This window comes from Oncorhynchus keta, chromosome 35 (genome assembly GCF_023373465.1).
Source record: "Oncorhynchus keta strain PuntledgeMale-10-30-2019 chromosome 35, Oket_V2, whole genome shotgun sequence".
Classification (NCBI taxonomy): Eukaryota; Metazoa; Chordata; class Actinopteri; order Salmoniformes; family Salmonidae; genus Oncorhynchus; species Oncorhynchus keta.
In genome coordinates, this window is record NC_068455.1 from 40,085,137 (window position 1) to 40,102,734 (window position 17,598).

The window sequence follows — 17,598 nt, forward strand, 5'->3', positions numbered from 1 at the left end:
TTTTTGGAACAGCTAATGGGGATCCTAATAAAATACCCCCAAAATACCAAGTACGTCCTTTGGGGTACTTGGAAGACATTTCTGGGGGACATTTTCAGTGCCAAGAACTCGAAGGTTCTTTGAAGAACTTTGCGGGTCTTAGAAGAACCCTTGCTGAACCCCTACTTTTTAGAGTTTCGGCCTAGGTACAGTTTGTGATAATACCACAGGCCATAGAATCATTATTATTTTTCTTCTATGCCATAGGTGCCATGGAAGTATCCAGTCTTTGGAAGTCTGAGGATTCTACATCACTTTGAGCTGGAAAAAGGAAAGCCCCCTATCCTTACTTCTAATACACATAATCTCAACTGTCACATTAGCAGTAGGCCTACTGTACCTTACTGTGTGTGCCTACGTCTCTGCTGCATTACCCTGTTTCTCTAGCCAAACATGTTTGAAAATGGTACTATAGTACCCAAATATACTTCAGTCTGAATAGTGTGGATGTACTGAATAGTGTGGATGTACTGTACCACAATCTTTTGTGGAAACAGGCAGATGGAGAGAGGACATTGGCGTGTTTTCGGAGCAATGTTTCCCTGTCAGTTGAGCTTTGGGGTTGGTGCCCAGACATATGGACCTGTGGAAGACTGGGGCTCGAGCCACGGTTGAGTTTGCTCTAGGGCTGAAGGGGAATGTTAATGAAGCCAAGGCCCAACACCGAGGCTTACATTCCAAATGGCACCCGATTCCCTATATAGTGCACTACTTTTGACCAGAGCCACTGGTCAAAAGTAGTGCACTATATAGGCAATCGGGTTCAATTTGGGACATGTGACACCCACACACAGACCACCAGTACAGCTCCCGGAGGTGGTTTTATTGGACACTATGTAATATACACCAGAGAATACTCCCAAAATCTGAGAAAAGACATGTCATTTAAAAAAACAAAAAAGACGTACAAATATTTCAACGTACCCTTGACATGTACTGTAAATACTATGTTAGAATCATTTCATACAAAAACAAACGTTATCATTCCTAATATTGTAACATTCCGGTTTGTTACGTACGGTAAAAAAAAGAACCCATTTCCCATTCTCTTAATAAATATATACACATGAAGTACTCTGGTACAAAAGGAGCGTCTGCAGTACACGAGGACACATTTTTTACCCCAAAACATTTTCAAATGTAATGTTATCGCATTATTACAGCGTCTGTGTGTGTGGATACAGAGACAGTGGCAGAATCTGTCAATCTGAATGCGTTTGACCTTTGCCATCTGACTTTCTATGCAGTAATAGACATTCTCAAATCTATTTTGTTGCGAGTCTGCAGCCTATTCAGGCCATAGCTGAGTGAGTGAATGATTGATACTTTTTCATCTACTTAAAAAAACATGTAATACTTATGAAGAGGCCACATGCTAAAGCGGTATAAGGGAAAATGTGAAAATCCATGTGAAAACCACATGCAGTACATGCTCTTACTCGACACATACAGTAGCAACAAACACAGATCATTTCATATTAACTGCCAGACTGAGTGTACGTACATACATACTAAATACTGCCAGGATGTTTAGTATCAATACAGTGAGCCAACCATCCCCTCTATTTACAATACAATTAGTGTTTGCAATCCGTGCTTTGTGTGGCTAAATATCCTCTTTCAATCAATTAAGCGCCATCTTCAGTGCTATATGGAGTCCCAAGGGGGCAGAGACAACGCAGTCTGAGGCATAAGGATAGCTAGCCTGGTCCCAGTTGTGTTTGTACTGTCTTGCTATGTTTGGCAAGACAATCACCATAGGAATTGGCAAGACAGCACAAACAGATCTGGGACCAGGCTAAAGGATAGCATGCATCTCCAACCACTCTACTCTGATGCTAATGCTAATGTAAAAAGGAGTGCATTATTAGCCTGTTTCTCTTGCATATTCCATGTTCAACACAAAGATACCGAGAGAAAGTTGTCTGCATAGCGTGGGGTATTACAGCCACGCAACAAGTACATACTGTAACAAAGATTCTCAAATGGCCTTTACATACATATATATATATTACAAAACAAAGAGCGCTTCTTGTTAAACTCGATTCTTATATACAAAAAATAAAAAATGTATCAAAAGTCATATCAAGCCATCGACACAATGTCATCAGATAAGAGCAGTGGCTTTGTAACATTACAGATAACAAAAGAACACCATCTCTCAGACAGGTGGACAGTTGAGCCCTGTCCCAGATCTGTTTCTGCTGTCTCGACAACGGCAATGATCATTGGCATGACTGATAACAACAGATCTGGGACTATGCTACTGGACTTAAGATATTGCTAATAGTGTCAGAGACATCCTGCTCCCGTTCGGTGACTGGGTTAAGGCCATGTGTAAACCACAAGTCTTTACATTTACAACTTTACAAGCTGCCCTATGTCCACACTCTATGTGGACTGGGCGGTGACAGTGTCAATCACTCCCCACCCCTTCCTTTAGGCCAATCAGATTTCAGTCAGGGTGAGTTTGTACACACCCCCTAGCTCCTCCACGGTGATCTGGAAGGTGTCTTCGTTGGAGTAGTGCTTGATAATGTTGTCATCCATGTTGACTAGAATCCTAACAGAGGGACATATATGGATGTCAGTATCACAGAAAGAGAGAGTCTAGTCAGTCTATTTCTATTTCCAAGGTTATTATGTAATACATAAAAAGCCTGATTCTCCACAAATATTACCTTGACTTGTTGTAAAAGGATCTTAAAATCATGGTAAATAGACAACCATGGACGTGAACCACTTACCCTTTCTTGCATTTCTTGTAGACTTTCCCCACCTTCTGGAGCGGCACATTGTATTTCTCTGATATCTAGAAGAAGCGGAGCAACAAAGACTTGTTATCCAGTCGTCTCTCGTTTGCAAGCAGAGACCATGTACAGTATGTGAGGGTGGTCGAGATGTTTGAAATAGGTTCAAATACTATGTCTGGTGTGACAACGTTGCATACTGGTTTCTTTATTTTTATTATTTGTAAGGAAACTCAATGACTCCTTTATAACGCAACTCCATGACTCCTTTATAACGCAACTCAATGACTCCTTTATAACGCAACTCAATGACTCCTTTATAACGCAACTCAATGACTCCTTTATAACGCAACTCAATGACTTGGGGAGGTGGGGGGCATTTTACTATGACATAAATGTTTTGTTTTCCATCTTCAATGAAAATATACTCTTTAAACAAATGAAATCAGGTTGAAATGACAGAAACACTTAAACAGAAGCAAAATTCAACCAGGAAAGAGAAGAGACATATGTATGGTATCTTTGCCTCTCTTTGCCCCCCAGCCCAGGCCCTGTCACAACTCATTTGGCCTGTTGTGGACCCATGTCGAGTTCCCCACAGCCCGGTGGCCCCTGCTGAGCGATGTCCCCTATACCCTTTGTCTTAGTGCACTATACCAGACAGACCCCCTAATCAGAACCAAAGACTTAATGATTATACAGACAGAGACCCTACACGTGGCGATGCCCCGGCCCTCTTCGAGCACCCTTTCTCTTTCCGACCCTCCATTTCATCTAGGTTGAGTTGTGTCTCCTCTCTCGCGCTCTCTGAGATGCTGGGTTGAATTAGGATCGTCAAGCTGAGAGAGATCGTGGCCATGGGTAATTGCAGGGTAAACGGGAGAGGAGTTTGCGTGGCAGAATGAGCTGTGACACAAACAGAGCCACCCACACTAGTGTCACTGGAGTGATGCGATGTGACCAGCCTCCCATAACAGACACCATATGGCTGGCAGTCTCCCTGTCTATCCCTCCCTGGCTGTCCCTATGAAACCCCACTAGGGACAGACTAACCCTGTATCTAAGCCACTATCATGGTGGTTCTGTGGGTGTGATGTTTGAGTAAAAGTGATTGTGGTTCGGAACTCGCAGTTGTTTGAGGCATGTTTTTGCACTAGGGTTGTGGGTTACAATGACGATTAACTGCACGGCACTTAGGGCAAAATTGTCTGCTAAATGACAATATTACTGTGTTATTACTATAATATTATGACTGCTCTAGTTGCATTGCGTAGAAACTTACAGCTTCCACCAGTCCTTTCAGCGTGGGGTTCTTCAGCATGACAGCGTCAAACACCTCATCGGTATCCTTACGTACATACAGCAGAACTACATAGGCGAGAGGAGGAGTACAGTGAGACATTGATCACACACACACACACACACACACACACACACACACACACACACACACACACACACACACACACACACACACACACACACACACACACACACACACACACACACACACACACACGGGGCTAGATTTCACAAAACAAAAGTCATAGCAGGACACATCCCCAAATCACACTGCACATGAACTTGTTGGCAGAGTCAGATATGTTTTGCTGAAGCTAAGCGGCTTGACTGGTGGTGAGGCCCTTTATGTGAGTTTGGACTGAGAGAGTCTCACTAGGTCCCTGTCTCAAGTGACTCATACCTCACGCAGTGTTCTATCACATCTGAGACATGCGCACAAACACACATACGTACACACACACACGCATATGTACACACACACACACACACGCACACGTACACACACACACACACATACGTACACACACACAAACACACACACACACGCATACGTACACACACACACAACACACACACACACACGCATACGTACACACACACAAACACACACACACACACACGCATACATGCAACGGACGTCACGCTGCTTCTTAGCGAGTTCCGCTTCCTCCTGTTACACACACACAGCAGTCTGACCCACAAACCACAATGACTAACTAACAACCACCTGGCCCTGTCGCCCAAGCCCAGGACATTCCAGTCTGGGAAGTGGCTAAGCTCAAGGCTCTGGTCCCTCTGTTACTCTGGTACCGGGAAGACTAAGTCATTCGCTAGACCAGAGATTTTGTCGTCTGTCCAGCCCCTTCCCAGACCTCTGGGTTAGCATTGGCAGGATGCCTAGTCAAACTCAGCCCCAGTCGGTCCGGTCATCCTGAGCCAGGCAGCACACTGCTCAGGGAGGGCTGGAGTGTAACTTCCCACACGTGGAGGACACTTGGGCACTCATCATGCTGCCCACTATCCACCCACATTCACTCCAACATGACACTCAGAATAGATGTGCTCTAAATAGATCGATTGGCTTTAAAAGGGAATTTGGGAATTTGGCAGCCCTGTTACAAGTGACTATAAAGGGGATTTTGACCAAGGGTGTGTGTGTCTACCAGCTCTCACAGTCTCACGTCAGAATTAGACGTTCAGCCATGTTTCTCAAACGTCAAATTTCAAAGTTGTTCCAAACGTCAAATTTCGAAGTGTTTAAGATTAAGCTTAGGCATCAACTCAGAATTCTTAAGGCCAGGGTTAAGTTTAGGCATTTAACGGCAACTTCTCAAGGTTAGGCATTAACTCTGAATGGTTAAGGTTTAGGATAAGCTTAAAACAAAAATCTCAAAAACAACTTTTGGAATCCGAGGCAGATGCTTACACCCATCCACCATCCCCGTCCACAACACCTTAGCAAAACCGAAACCTACTTCAAGGTAACAGTGCTTAGAGTTGCCCCTAATTGCAGGTTTCCACGTCATCTCCCGACGTCCTCAGACATGGATAGACGTCAAAAACGGACTTGTATCACGGGTGGCCTGGCCCGTGTGTGTTCGGACTTCGACTTTCTGCAATGGTGACAAGGACATCATTCGCTATAGTAAGCTTCCCCTACTACACAAAAATGTACTTTTCAATAAAAGCTTCTCAATGCAAACAGTGTGCAAAGAGGCGTGTGCATGCAGGCAAGCGTGTCCATGTGCTGATAAAGGTTGAAGAGTGTGTGAATTGTGAGTGAGAATGAACAGTGATATTGGGTTGTGTCGTCGGGGAGGGGGTGGGGGTGGTGGGGGGATACAGCATGTGTGTGTTTCAGGGACTGGGTGAAAAGGCGTCAGCATGCTTCAGTTCGGCTGGTGCCTAGCCGTACTCGGCTAGCCGAACGAGTGTGCTCCTGAACTCGCTTAAAAGACCTCCGCTTGAATTTAAAAAAAATAAAGCGTCAATAGTACCGTTTGTCCACTTTGAGATGCCATAGTTAGTATACACTTCCTCAAAATAGTCTGACTTAATCAAAGATGACAGATTTCTTGAGTTATGCATTTTTACAGAGGAGATCTTAGTCACGCAATTTTACATCTACCTAAGATGTTTGGTGCAGTATTTCCCAATGAAAAAATGTGCATGAAAACGAGTCATGTCTCGTTGAATGACAACAAAGACTTTATTGAAGAATCTCTGCTCTTGACCAATTACCGACAAAGAGGCATAGACGTCGGCTCCAAACAGCCAAAAAAAGTCCAAAAAGAACAAAAATGTCACAAAATGTTGTCATAATATATGCATGAACTCTACCGAACTGTTTCGGCTGGGAAGCATGTGAATGCCTTAATGAGTCATGTGTCTGTCTATGGGAAGTCATTTTTAGGGAGGGTAGGTGGCCTTCAGGGAGCAAGCCATAACATTCACAACACACACACACAATAACACAATCCTCCCTCAGCATACCGCCCCCTCGCTCTGGTCTCATACCAGGTAGGCTGGTAAGCGAGTGTGAAACACCTTATCAGTAGTGCATACACAGTGTATTGGTGGACACACACACACACACACACACACACACACACACACCTCAAATAGAAGACAAACACCCCACATACAGACATCATACCTTTCTTGGGCTCGTCTATTCTGGCCAGTTTATTGGGAGGGGAACCAAACTCATCCTCGTAGGATAATTTCTTCATGCCCGAGCTGCTACGACACACACACACACACACACACACACACACACACACACACACACACACACACACACAACAAGTTGGCTTAGAGGGTTCACACACACACACACCCCTGTTAAGCCTGTGAGGCCCTCTCCCAGAGAAGTAGCAGGAAGGTCCTAAGCCATACAGTCTTTATTTTCTCCAGACGTTTTCCTTAGATCAAATTACAGACAAACGAGTGTCAAATTAGTGTTTCCAGGAACTCACCTTTCCTCCCCATCTTCTTGTGAGAAAGGCTACATGGAGAGAAAGAAAAGAGAGGGAGAAAGAAGTATGGGTCAAGGGTGAAAACACACATTCCTACACATCAAAAGACGGGATTTTATTTGATATGGACCGCATTGGGAAATAAGTGGAAGACTATAGGTTGATTGGGTTTTGTGGGCAGTGAAAACAACCCTTGGGGAACTCTTCAATCAAATGTAATGACCGTTTTGGATATACTATACTTACAGTATTTTGAGTCACACAGTCACACAGGATTTTCTTGTTCAGTTCCTTCACGAAGGCCATTATTGCAGCACAAGAGGAGTGATCTCTCTGAACCTGACATAAACCCGGCAACTTGTGCCATAGTCAATATTAGCTCTGGTCCAGGTTGTTATTGTACCCTCCTCTACTGTGGTGTGGAGCAGCGCGCACTAACGACTTGGACCAGAGCTTGGACCAGAGCTAAATCATTCTCAGAGGAAACCCAGTCACCCTGCTAATAAGTAACAGCTAAAAGTGCCAGAGGTTTACTGGGTTTCTAATTTGGATCCAACTGCCAATTGTGCACCAAAATAAAATGTTTTCCCTCCAGGCTGGATTAGAAAAGTAAACAGGAAAGCTTTATTTTCAGCTCAGTCCACTCTGCAGCTCAGTAGCGCCATGTGGCCCAGAAACCAGCGAACTCATTGAGCTGGGTCATGTTCATTAGGCAACAGACAGACTGAAACAGGGAGGAACACTACCAATGAAAAACAGATTTAGTTTTCTGTTGCAATAATGTTTTCAAACATTTAAACCTAAATGAACAAGACCCTGGTGCCACTCTAGCCAACAGGGGGCAGTCAAAGTTAACATTCCACAGAGCCATGCGGGTTCAGCAAAACAACCTTCTATCCTGATCCTCAATGTTGGCCCCAGACCCACTTTACAGACAACATTCTCAGAGCTTTGCAATGACTTGGGCCCTGTTATATACTAAAGCATCCTTCCTTACCAATTTCCTTGAGATATCAGTGATCTATTGAGGATGAATAAGTGAAAGCAAAAATGTGGCTTTCACCAATTTGGTCTGATTTCTGATGACCTCACAGCAGGAAGGAAGGAAGAATCCATTGACTGTGTTCAAACAGGGCCCTGGAATGTTGTCTCAACACACCTAAAAACATGTTAGATGGACTTATTTTCTCTAAAAATAGAGGCAACATGCTTCACTCTAGGATTCCTGCATCCAACCGGAGGGCCGTGTGATGTCACGCTGCAGGGAGCACTGCCAGAGGTGTGCTCTTGGGTAATGATGAGAGACCTGACATACCACACGCATACAGACAGAGCTACGTTACCCTCTGTTTCCTCTCACCTTGGTGTCAAACCAAGTCACAGGTGCAGTCTACTGTAGACATACAAATACCATTGATGTGCCGGGGGATCTGCTGTGCATTATGGGGGATAAGGGATGCATTATTTATTCAAAGAGTACCGGGCATAAAATAATCAATTATGTTGAAAGTATATATTTTTAAAAATGTATACTAATTTTTTTTTTTTAAGCTAGACATGCATAAGAGTGAAACCAAACATGTGTTGATTCACTGGAGCACCGTGTAAGATCTTTAGCACATAAACACACACATCAGCCAATCTCGAGGCTAACTCACCCCTATCAGAACACACTGGAAAGTCCCAGTCTGTATAACCCCTGATCCCATTATATTACAGGACTGCAAAGTCCTGGCCAATTGGCAAGTCTATCCTGTGAGTTTTGGTTGCTTTGAGGTCACCTTGCCCTGAGTTGTGGAACTGTTTACCCACCAGGAACTACATGATGTGACCCACATCTTACCTTAAATCTACCAAAACAAACTATGGCAGCATCTGAAATGGCACCCTATAGCCTATATAGTGAACTTCTTTTGACCAAATGTAGTGTACTCTATAGGGAATATATGCACTTCTTTCTACTAAGGCCCATAGGGCTCTGGTCAAAAGTAGTGCACCTCATAGGGAATAGGGATCTCATACTGTGTTAACATGGCAGGAGTGGCCTGGCAAAGTGACAATGACATTGGCCAGGCACCAGATTCAAGTACTCTCTTCTCTCTAATAGGCTCTTAAGCATGAACAGCTACTTGTCCATGGTGATCTCATCTACAGCCCTGAGAGAGAAACAAGTCTAACTACCAGGTGTTGGAACTGGTTCAGGGAACAGAACCAAAAATCTGAAAATAACAAACATTTGAGGAACAGAATCAGAACCGCAAATGAAAATAATCTATGCTGTTCCGGAACAGAACCGTTATTTTAAAAGCATGGGAACCAGTTAATAACATTATTTTAGGTTCTGGGAATTTTTTTCCAGTCCCACAAAACGCAACAAATCGCCTATGCAAAGCCCTCACTCTGTCACTCAGAAATGTATTTCAGTGTCTGCCTGCTTGCCAGCTGAAAATCTTGTGTGTGTGTGTGTGTGTGTGTGTGTGCGCTTCTAGTAGCCTACTGACTTTACAAGCTTAATTTATACATTTGGGGAGAGATTTTTTAGAGAAAAATGGATGAACCTTTTCAATACTAACTAAGGATACTAATAGTTAAAGTTCCACATTGGATTTATTAACTACAAAAAGGTAAGACATGTTTTTATGTTAATTCTAGTGCCGCTCTGCACACACAAGCTTGTTAACTAGCTGGCTGGTCCAATGTTAAGTCAACTCTCTGAAGTTCAAAGACATTCAAAGTCCCTTCATATTAGCGGTTCCCCCGTAGGTATAATTATTTGGTCCTAATTCAGATAATGCATGACATAACAACAAGATGCCCAGCGCGTCAAGCCAAGCCTCCTCCTCTATCCTCTCTCACCCTCTCCCCACCTGCAAAATTTCAGTTGCATCTTGCGATCTACAACTGTCCAATGCATGTAAATAGCTTACCCACTCCATAGCAAGCTGCTCTATCCTCGACACTGATTGGTGAAGTCATTTATTATCGAGCTAAATGTAAAAATGATTTGATTTCAGGGGTTTAATTAGGGACAGAAAGAAACATAAACTGCTACTATTTTGGGGTTTTTGAACCGGTTCAGAACTTTCTTTTGCTGGTCGGAACAGAGGAACGTTAACCAAAAAAATAATGGTTCTGTTCAGGCGAAACGATTGGGAACATTTTTTGGTTTTAAACCCTTGGTTTTAAGTACCACTCTCTGAGCAGCGAGTTCTAGTGCAATGATCCAGTGTGGTGTCTGGAATATATCTTCTGAATGCCACCCTGACCCAATCAGCTGGGGAGGAGTGACCGATAGGAGGAGCACTGGGTATACAGGGTTACAAAACAGTACAGACATTAACACATTCCCCTACAGGGTCAGAAAACAGTACAGACATTAACACATTCCCCTACAGGGTCAGAAAACAGTACAGACATTAACACATTCCCCTACAGGGTTACAAAACAGTACAGACATTAACACATTCCCCTACAGGGTCAGAAAACAGTACAGACATTAACACATTCCCCTACAGGGTCACAAAACAGTACAGACATTAACACATTCCCCTACAGGGTTACAAAACAGTACAGACATTAACACATTCCCCTACAGGGTTACAAAACAGTACAGACATTAACACATTCCCCTACAGGGTCAGAAAACAGTACAGACATTAACACATTCCCCTACAGGGTCACAAAACAGTACAGACATTAACACATTCCCCTACAGGGTCACAAAACAGTACAGACATTAACACATTCCCCTACAGGGTCAGAAAACAGTACAGACATTAACACATTCCCCTACAGGGTCACAAAACAGTACAGACATTAACACATTCCCCTACAGGGTCAGAAAACAGTACAGACATTAACACATTCCCCTACAGGGTCACAAAACAGTACAGACATTAACACATTCCCCTACAGGGTCACAAAACAGTACAGACATTAACACATTCCCCTACAGGGTCACAAAACAGTACAGACATTAACACATTCCCCTACAGGGTCACAAAACAGTACAGACATTAACACATTCCCCTACAGGGTCACAAAAGTTCATACATTTTCCCGAAATGTTCAAGTTGTCTGGAATTTCAACCAGTATTTCTGGGAAACCTGGGAATTTTGTGAAAGTTTCTGGAATAATGCAACCCTGATCCCCCATAATGCACAGCAGATCCCCGGGACATCAATGGTATTCAGGGCTTGGACTTTTAACAATGAATAGGCAGAACCTCTACACTCAAGTAAGAAAGCCTTAGGGGGATATCCAGCCACTAAAGAACACCTGGTATTTAGTGAAGGAATGTCAGAATGAGGGGCTCTTAGAAGTCTGAAGGAAACATTGAGGTGGTTTGGACTCTTTGGTAGTCAGGGGCTGATGGGAGAAGCATTTAAATGCCATTTGATAAGATTTTTATCATCATTGAATCTGCACCAATTACATTATGTGCTCTAATCTTATCACAAAACATAGCATTTGCATAATTTATTTAACCTTAAATTAACTAGACAAGTTGGTTAAGAACAAATTCTTATTTACAATGACGGCCTACACCGGCCAAACCCGGATGACGCTGGGCCAATTGTGCACCGCCCTATGGGACTCCTAATCACGGCCGGTTGTAATACAGCCTGGATTCGAACCAGGGAGACTGTAGTGACACCTCTAGCATTGAGATGCAGTGCCTTAGACAGCTGTACCGCTCAGGAGCCCACCATTTTACCGGTACTCTATAGTAAATTCTACCTTGCAATTGCATGGCAATTAAGTAGGTACAGTTGAAGTCGGAAGTTAATATACACCAAATACATTTAAACTCAGTTTCACAATTCCTGACATTTAATCAGAGTAAAAATTCACTGACTTAGGTCAGTTAGGATCACCACTTTATTTTAAGAATGTGAAATGTCAGAATAATAGTAGAGAATTATTTCAGCTTAATTTCTTTCATCACAGAAGTTTACATACACTCAATTAGTATTTGGTAGCATTGCCTTTAAATTGTTTAACTTGGGTCAAACATTTTGGGAAGCCTTTCACAAGCTTCCCACAATAAGTTGGGTGAATTTTGGCCCATTCCTCCTGACAGAGCTGGTGTAACTGAGTCAGGTTTGTAGGCCTCCTTGCTTGCAGACACTTTTTCAGTTCTGCCCACAGATTTTCTATAGGATTGAGGTCAGGGCTTTGTGATGGCACCTGCCACAACTTTGGAAGTATGTTTGGGGTCATTGTCCATTTGGGCGACCCATTTGCGACCAAGCTTGAACTTCCTGACTGATGTCTTGAGATGTTGCTGCAATATATCCACATAATTTTCCTCCCTTGTGATGCCATCTATTTTGTGAAGTGTACCAGTTCCTCCTGCAGCAAAGCACACCCACAAGATGATGCTGCCACCCCTGTGCTTCACGGTTGGGATGGTGTTCTTCAGCTTGCAAGCCTCCCCCTTTCTCCTCCAAACATAACAATGGTCATTATGGCCAAACAGTTATATTTTTGTTTCATCAGACCAGAGGACATTTCTCCAAAAGTACGATGTTTGTCCCCATGTGCAGTTGCAAACCTTAGTCTGGCTTTTTTATGGTGGTTTTGGAGCAGTGGCTTCTTCCTTGCTGAGTGGCCTTTCAGGTTATGTCGATATAGGACTCGTTTTACTGTGGATATTGATACCTTTGTACCTGTTTCCTCCAGCATCTTCACAAGGTCCTTTGCTGTTGTTCTGTGATTGATTTGCACCATTCGCACCAAAGTACGTTAATTTCTAGGAAACAGAACGCGTCTCCTTCCTGAGCGGTATGACGGCTGTGTGGTCCCATGGTGTTTATACTAGCGTACTATTGTTTGTACAGATGAACATGGCACCTTCAGGCGTTTGGAAATTGCTCCCAAGGATGAACCAGACTTGGAGGTCTCCAATTTCTTTTCTGAGGTCTAGGTTGATGTCTTTTGATTTTCCCATGATGTCAAGCAAAGAGGCACTGAGTTTGAAGGTCGGCCTTGAAATACATCCACAGGTACACCTCCAATTGACTCAAATGATGTCAGAAGCTTCTAAAGACATAATTTTCTGGAATTTTCCAAGTTGTTTAAAGGCACAGTCAATTTAGTGTATGTAATCTTCTGACCCACTGGAATTGTGATACAGTGAATTATAAGTGAAATAATCTGTCTGTAAACAATTGTTGGAAAAAGGACTTGTGTCATGCACAAAGTAGATGTCCTAACCGACTTGCCAAAACTATAGTTTGTTGGCAAGAAATTTGTGGAGTGGTTGAAAAACACATTTTAAATGACTCCAACCTCATGTATGCATGTATGTGTATGTAAAACTTCCAACTTCAACTGTATAACTACGATGTACTCTAATTGCATGGCTGGTGTGGTCCACTTGTGCAGCCTACATATAGCCCAATGTTAAATGCACAAAGCAATTTTCTGGAATCCGCAAAATAAAAACAAGGGTTGGCGTTAATCACTTTGTCCCAATTATTCTGTTAACAGCCTTATCACCACACCTACAGTATACCAGGAAAACAAAACTGTTTTAATACAAGTACCATTTCATAATATGATTTGTGTGACATGCATACTTTGCATAACCCTGCATTCGGTGACCTGGCCCAGGATGCTGCCGTTTGACACATATCTAGGGTCAGCTTACCCTGCCCAAAACCTTAACCAACAGAAGGTCAAATGCAAGACGGACCATAGATCAGTGTATAGGGGTACTCACATGGCGCTGGACATTGGAGAAGTGGACATCAGGGATGAAGAGAACCGGCTGAGTCTCAAAGTCAGTCATCATCTTGAAGGATGTGACATCATTACGCTTCTGAAGGATAGGGACTTTGACGTCACCATCTGTTGGGGGGGGGGGGCGAAAATGACAAATGAGACTTGTTGCAAGAATAGATCATAAACTCAGCATAAAAAGAAATGTCCTCTCACTGTCAACTGCGTCTATTTTCAGCAAACTTTTGTAAACTTTTGTAAACTTTTGTAACAGAAATGGAATGTGTCCCTGAACAAAGGGGTGTGTCAAAAATCAAAAGTAACAGTCAGTATCAGCTGCATTAAGTGCTGTGAGATGTTACCCCACTCTTCCACCAAGGCACCTGCAAGTTCAGACATTTCTTCTGGGTGGGGGGGGGGGCTATCCCTCACCCTCCGATCAAACAGGTCCCAGACGTGCTCAGTAGGATTGAGATCCTTCGCTGGCCATGGCAGAACACTGACATTCCTGTCTTGCAGGAAATCACACACAGAACGAGCAGTATGGCTGGTGGCATTGTCATGCTGGAGGGTCATGTCAGGATGAGCCTACAGAAAGGGTACCACATGAGGGAGGAGGATTCCCTGTAACGCACAGCGTTGAGATTGGCTGCAATGACAACCATCTCAGTCAGATGATGCTGTGACACACCGCCCCAGACCATGATGGACTCTCCACCTACAAATCGATCCCGCGCCAGAGTATAGGCCTCGGTGTAACACTCATTCCTTCGACAATAAACATGAATCAGACCATCACCCCTGGTGAGACCAAACCACGACTCGTCAGTGAAGAGCACTTTTTGCCAGTCCTGTCTGGTCCAGCGATGGTGGGTTTGTGCCCATAGCGACGTTGTTGCTGGTGATGTCTAGTGAGGACCTGCCTTACAACAGGCCTACAAGCCCTCAGTCCAGCCTCTCTCAGCCTATTGCGGACAGTCTGAGCACTGATGGAGGGATTGTGCGTTCCTGGTGTAACTCGGCAGTTGTTGTTGCCATCCTGTACCTGTCCCGCAGGTGTGATGTTCGGATGTACCGATCCTGTGCAGATGTTGTTACAAGTGGTTTGCCACTGCGAGGACGATCAGCTGTCCGTGCTGTCTTCCTGTAACCCTGTCTTAGGCGTCTCACAGTACGGACATTGCAATTTATTGACCTGGCCACATCTGCAGTCCGCATGCCTCCTTGCAGCATGCCCATGGCACGTTCACGCAGATGAGCAGGGATCCTGAGCATTTTTCTTTTGGTGTTTTTCAGAGTCAGTAGAAAGGCCTCTTTAGTGTCCTAAGTTTTCATAACTGTGACCTTAATTGCCTACCGTCTGTAAGCTGTTAAGACACTAACGACCGTTCCACAGGTGCATGTTCATTAATTGTTTATGGTTCATTGAACAAACATGGGAAACGGTGTTTAAACCCTTTACAATGAAGATCTGCGAAGTTATTTGGATTTTTACGAATTATCTTTGAAAGACAGGGTCCTGAAAAAGGGACATTTTTGTTGTTGTTGCTGAGTTTATAACCCTGAACAAAAATAAACGTAACATGTACAATTTCCCATATGCACAAAAAGCTGATGCGTGTGTGTGTGTGTGTGTGTGTGTGTGTGTGTGCCTACGTGAGTCTATGCTCAGTGGGCACTCACATGCTCCCATACTGGCGCCGAGGTCAGTGCACTTGCCCTTCCTACGAGACTGCTTCCTCTCCTCGTCTCTGATCTTCCTCTCAGCTCCCTTGTCACAGAACACCTTGATCTGGCAGAAGGCTCGGTGGATTGGCTTGTTGCTGCGGTTGTTGTAGCTATAGGTGTCTATCTGCAGGTTCAGGGGAAGGCCCTTCACCCCCTTCTGGGAGGAGAAGTCTGTGCTGAGGCAGTTGACCGAGATGAAGATCTGAGGAAGAAGATTTAGGATGTTGTTTTTAAGTGGTCATTTTAGTTGTTGGGTAATTCGGGGGGGGGGTTGTAACATTGCCTCACTATGTTAAACACCATAGTGATTGTGCACAATGCATGGTACACAGTATCTTACACTTTTATACCCTGTTCATTCGGTATAAAACCTGACTGATGTTCCATGCACAGTAAATGAGGTCATATTTATTCAAGAGCATTTCCACTGGTTCCACTCCCATTGAATTCTAAGGAGCACACAGGATCTCTTTGTCCGGTTCCCTGTTTATGTACGCGCCGTCTTCACTGAACTAGTGTGTGTCTCCCTCGTTTGGGAGACCGTGGTAATTACACGTCGACTCAGTTCTACTGACAAACCACTAATACAAGGCTTTGCTGAAAGCAATTTCAATACGTGGCTTTCTTTAGAATGTACTGTTTCGATATGCTTACTTAATATTCTAACCGCTACACAGCCATTTTAACTTAAACGGTTGCACAGATATCATGTAGTCACAACTGTTCATTTCTATAATGACATGGTAACTATATATTAACTACATTTTGTAGTTTTTGCTATTACTCAATCTCCAGTAAAGATGATCTCCTCGTACAATGAGCTATTCTCATGATCCTAGGAGTATGTCCTATCAAGAAGCTCAAAAATAATATAATAATAATAATAAATGCCATTTAGCAGACGCTTTTATCCAAAGCGACTTACAGTCATGTGTGCATACATTCTACGTATGGGTGGTCCCGGGAATCGAACCCACTACCCTGGCGTTACAAGCGCCATGCTCTACCAACTGAGCCACAGAAGGACCACAAAAAGTGTGAACATTTGGGAAAGGCTGCTCCTACTTCGGTTTCACTTCCGTCTTCATGCGAGCCTACGTTTCAAATCACCAGAGGGCAAAGCGAGAGAAGGTAAAGCGTCTCAAACACACGCGCGCACGTACGTACGTACACAAACGCAGTGACTAAGTGTCCCATCAGTCTTACACATCATCCTTAGTGCGAAACCTTACACCTGGCTCATCAGTGGTTCTTACAAAACAGGCAGTGTGGTGCGTACACAAAGGTGATTGTACACAGTACAAACAGGTGATTACACAGTACACACACACACACAAGGATGAACATCCTCTATCCTATGGACACAGGCCTCGGGTCACAAGATGAGAAGACCCACATCCTGGTTATGCGTGTGTGTGTGTGTGTGTGTGTGTGTGTCTCCCTCAGGGGATCGAGGGGATAGATGAATTGTCGTGTCTGCCCGTCTATTTGTTAACCCAATTCTGTTAGCATCCCAGTCTAACAGTCGAACGGTCAACAGGAGCAGTGTCATAGCACCACACGAACACAAAGCGCCGGCTAAAACCTCCGGGAGGTTGACAGTTGACGCCATCCCTCACAACCAAACAAACTGGTCAGGGACAGTGAAATACTGCTCTTGCCTCGAACCCGGTCGGACAGGATTCCATCGCTAGCTGTCAAATCCAGTTTTCTGCCCCCCTGCTGTGTTTCCTCATTCCAACTCCCATTGTTAGGCTCGGCTTAGCCCCGAAGGCCTCCCTTGTACGCGCATCACTTCAGCTCAACAATGGGGATGACAGGTAAAAACGAGTCAAGAATGTGGCCTCAACGGCAGACAAACACCTACCTCTGCAGCTATAGACTACCTCCGACCTGTGTCTATGGTCTCTATGCAACCGAAGCACCCAGCACACAGGAAAAACTCCCTTAGGAACAATAAACGTATTTATTCTTCGATCAAAACTCGAGGGACCACTTCCATAATGGGCATTTAGAAGAAGATAAAAGAGGACAAAGCATGTGATGATATCTTTTTGACAAATTGGTCCGAATC

At 43.9% G+C, this 17,598-nt stretch overlaps 1 protein-coding gene across 9 annotated transcripts in view; it reads right to left on the reverse strand.

Annotated features, from left to right (window-relative positions):
* Positions 1 to 841: 841 nt before the first annotated feature.
* The window catches only part of LOC118368485 (grainyhead-like protein 1 homolog), a 48,317-nt gene continuing 31,560 nt past the window's right edge, over positions 842 to 17,598 (reverse strand). For 4 of the 9 annotated variants that reach the window (XM_052497014.1, XM_052497008.1, XM_052497010.1 and 1 more), the window contains exons 9-15: positions 15,480 to 15,726; positions 13,798 to 13,925; positions 7,070 to 7,098; positions 6,748 to 6,833; positions 4,072 to 4,157; positions 2,787 to 2,851; positions 842 to 2,602 (exon numbers count right to left, since the gene is read on the reverse strand). In XM_052497014.1, coding sequence (XP_052352974.1) covers positions 2,488 to 2,602; positions 2,787 to 2,851; positions 4,072 to 4,157; positions 6,748 to 6,833; positions 7,070 to 7,098; positions 13,798 to 13,925; positions 15,480 to 15,726 — 756 coding nt within the window. In that variant the 3' untranslated portion in view covers positions 842 to 2,487. The remainder of the gene's footprint in view (positions 2,603 to 2,786; positions 2,852 to 4,071; positions 4,158 to 6,747; positions 6,834 to 7,069; positions 7,099 to 13,797; positions 13,926 to 15,479; positions 15,727 to 17,598) is intronic. The other 5 variants (XM_052497016.1, XM_052497012.1, XM_052497013.1 and 2 more) reach the window with 3 other exon arrangements.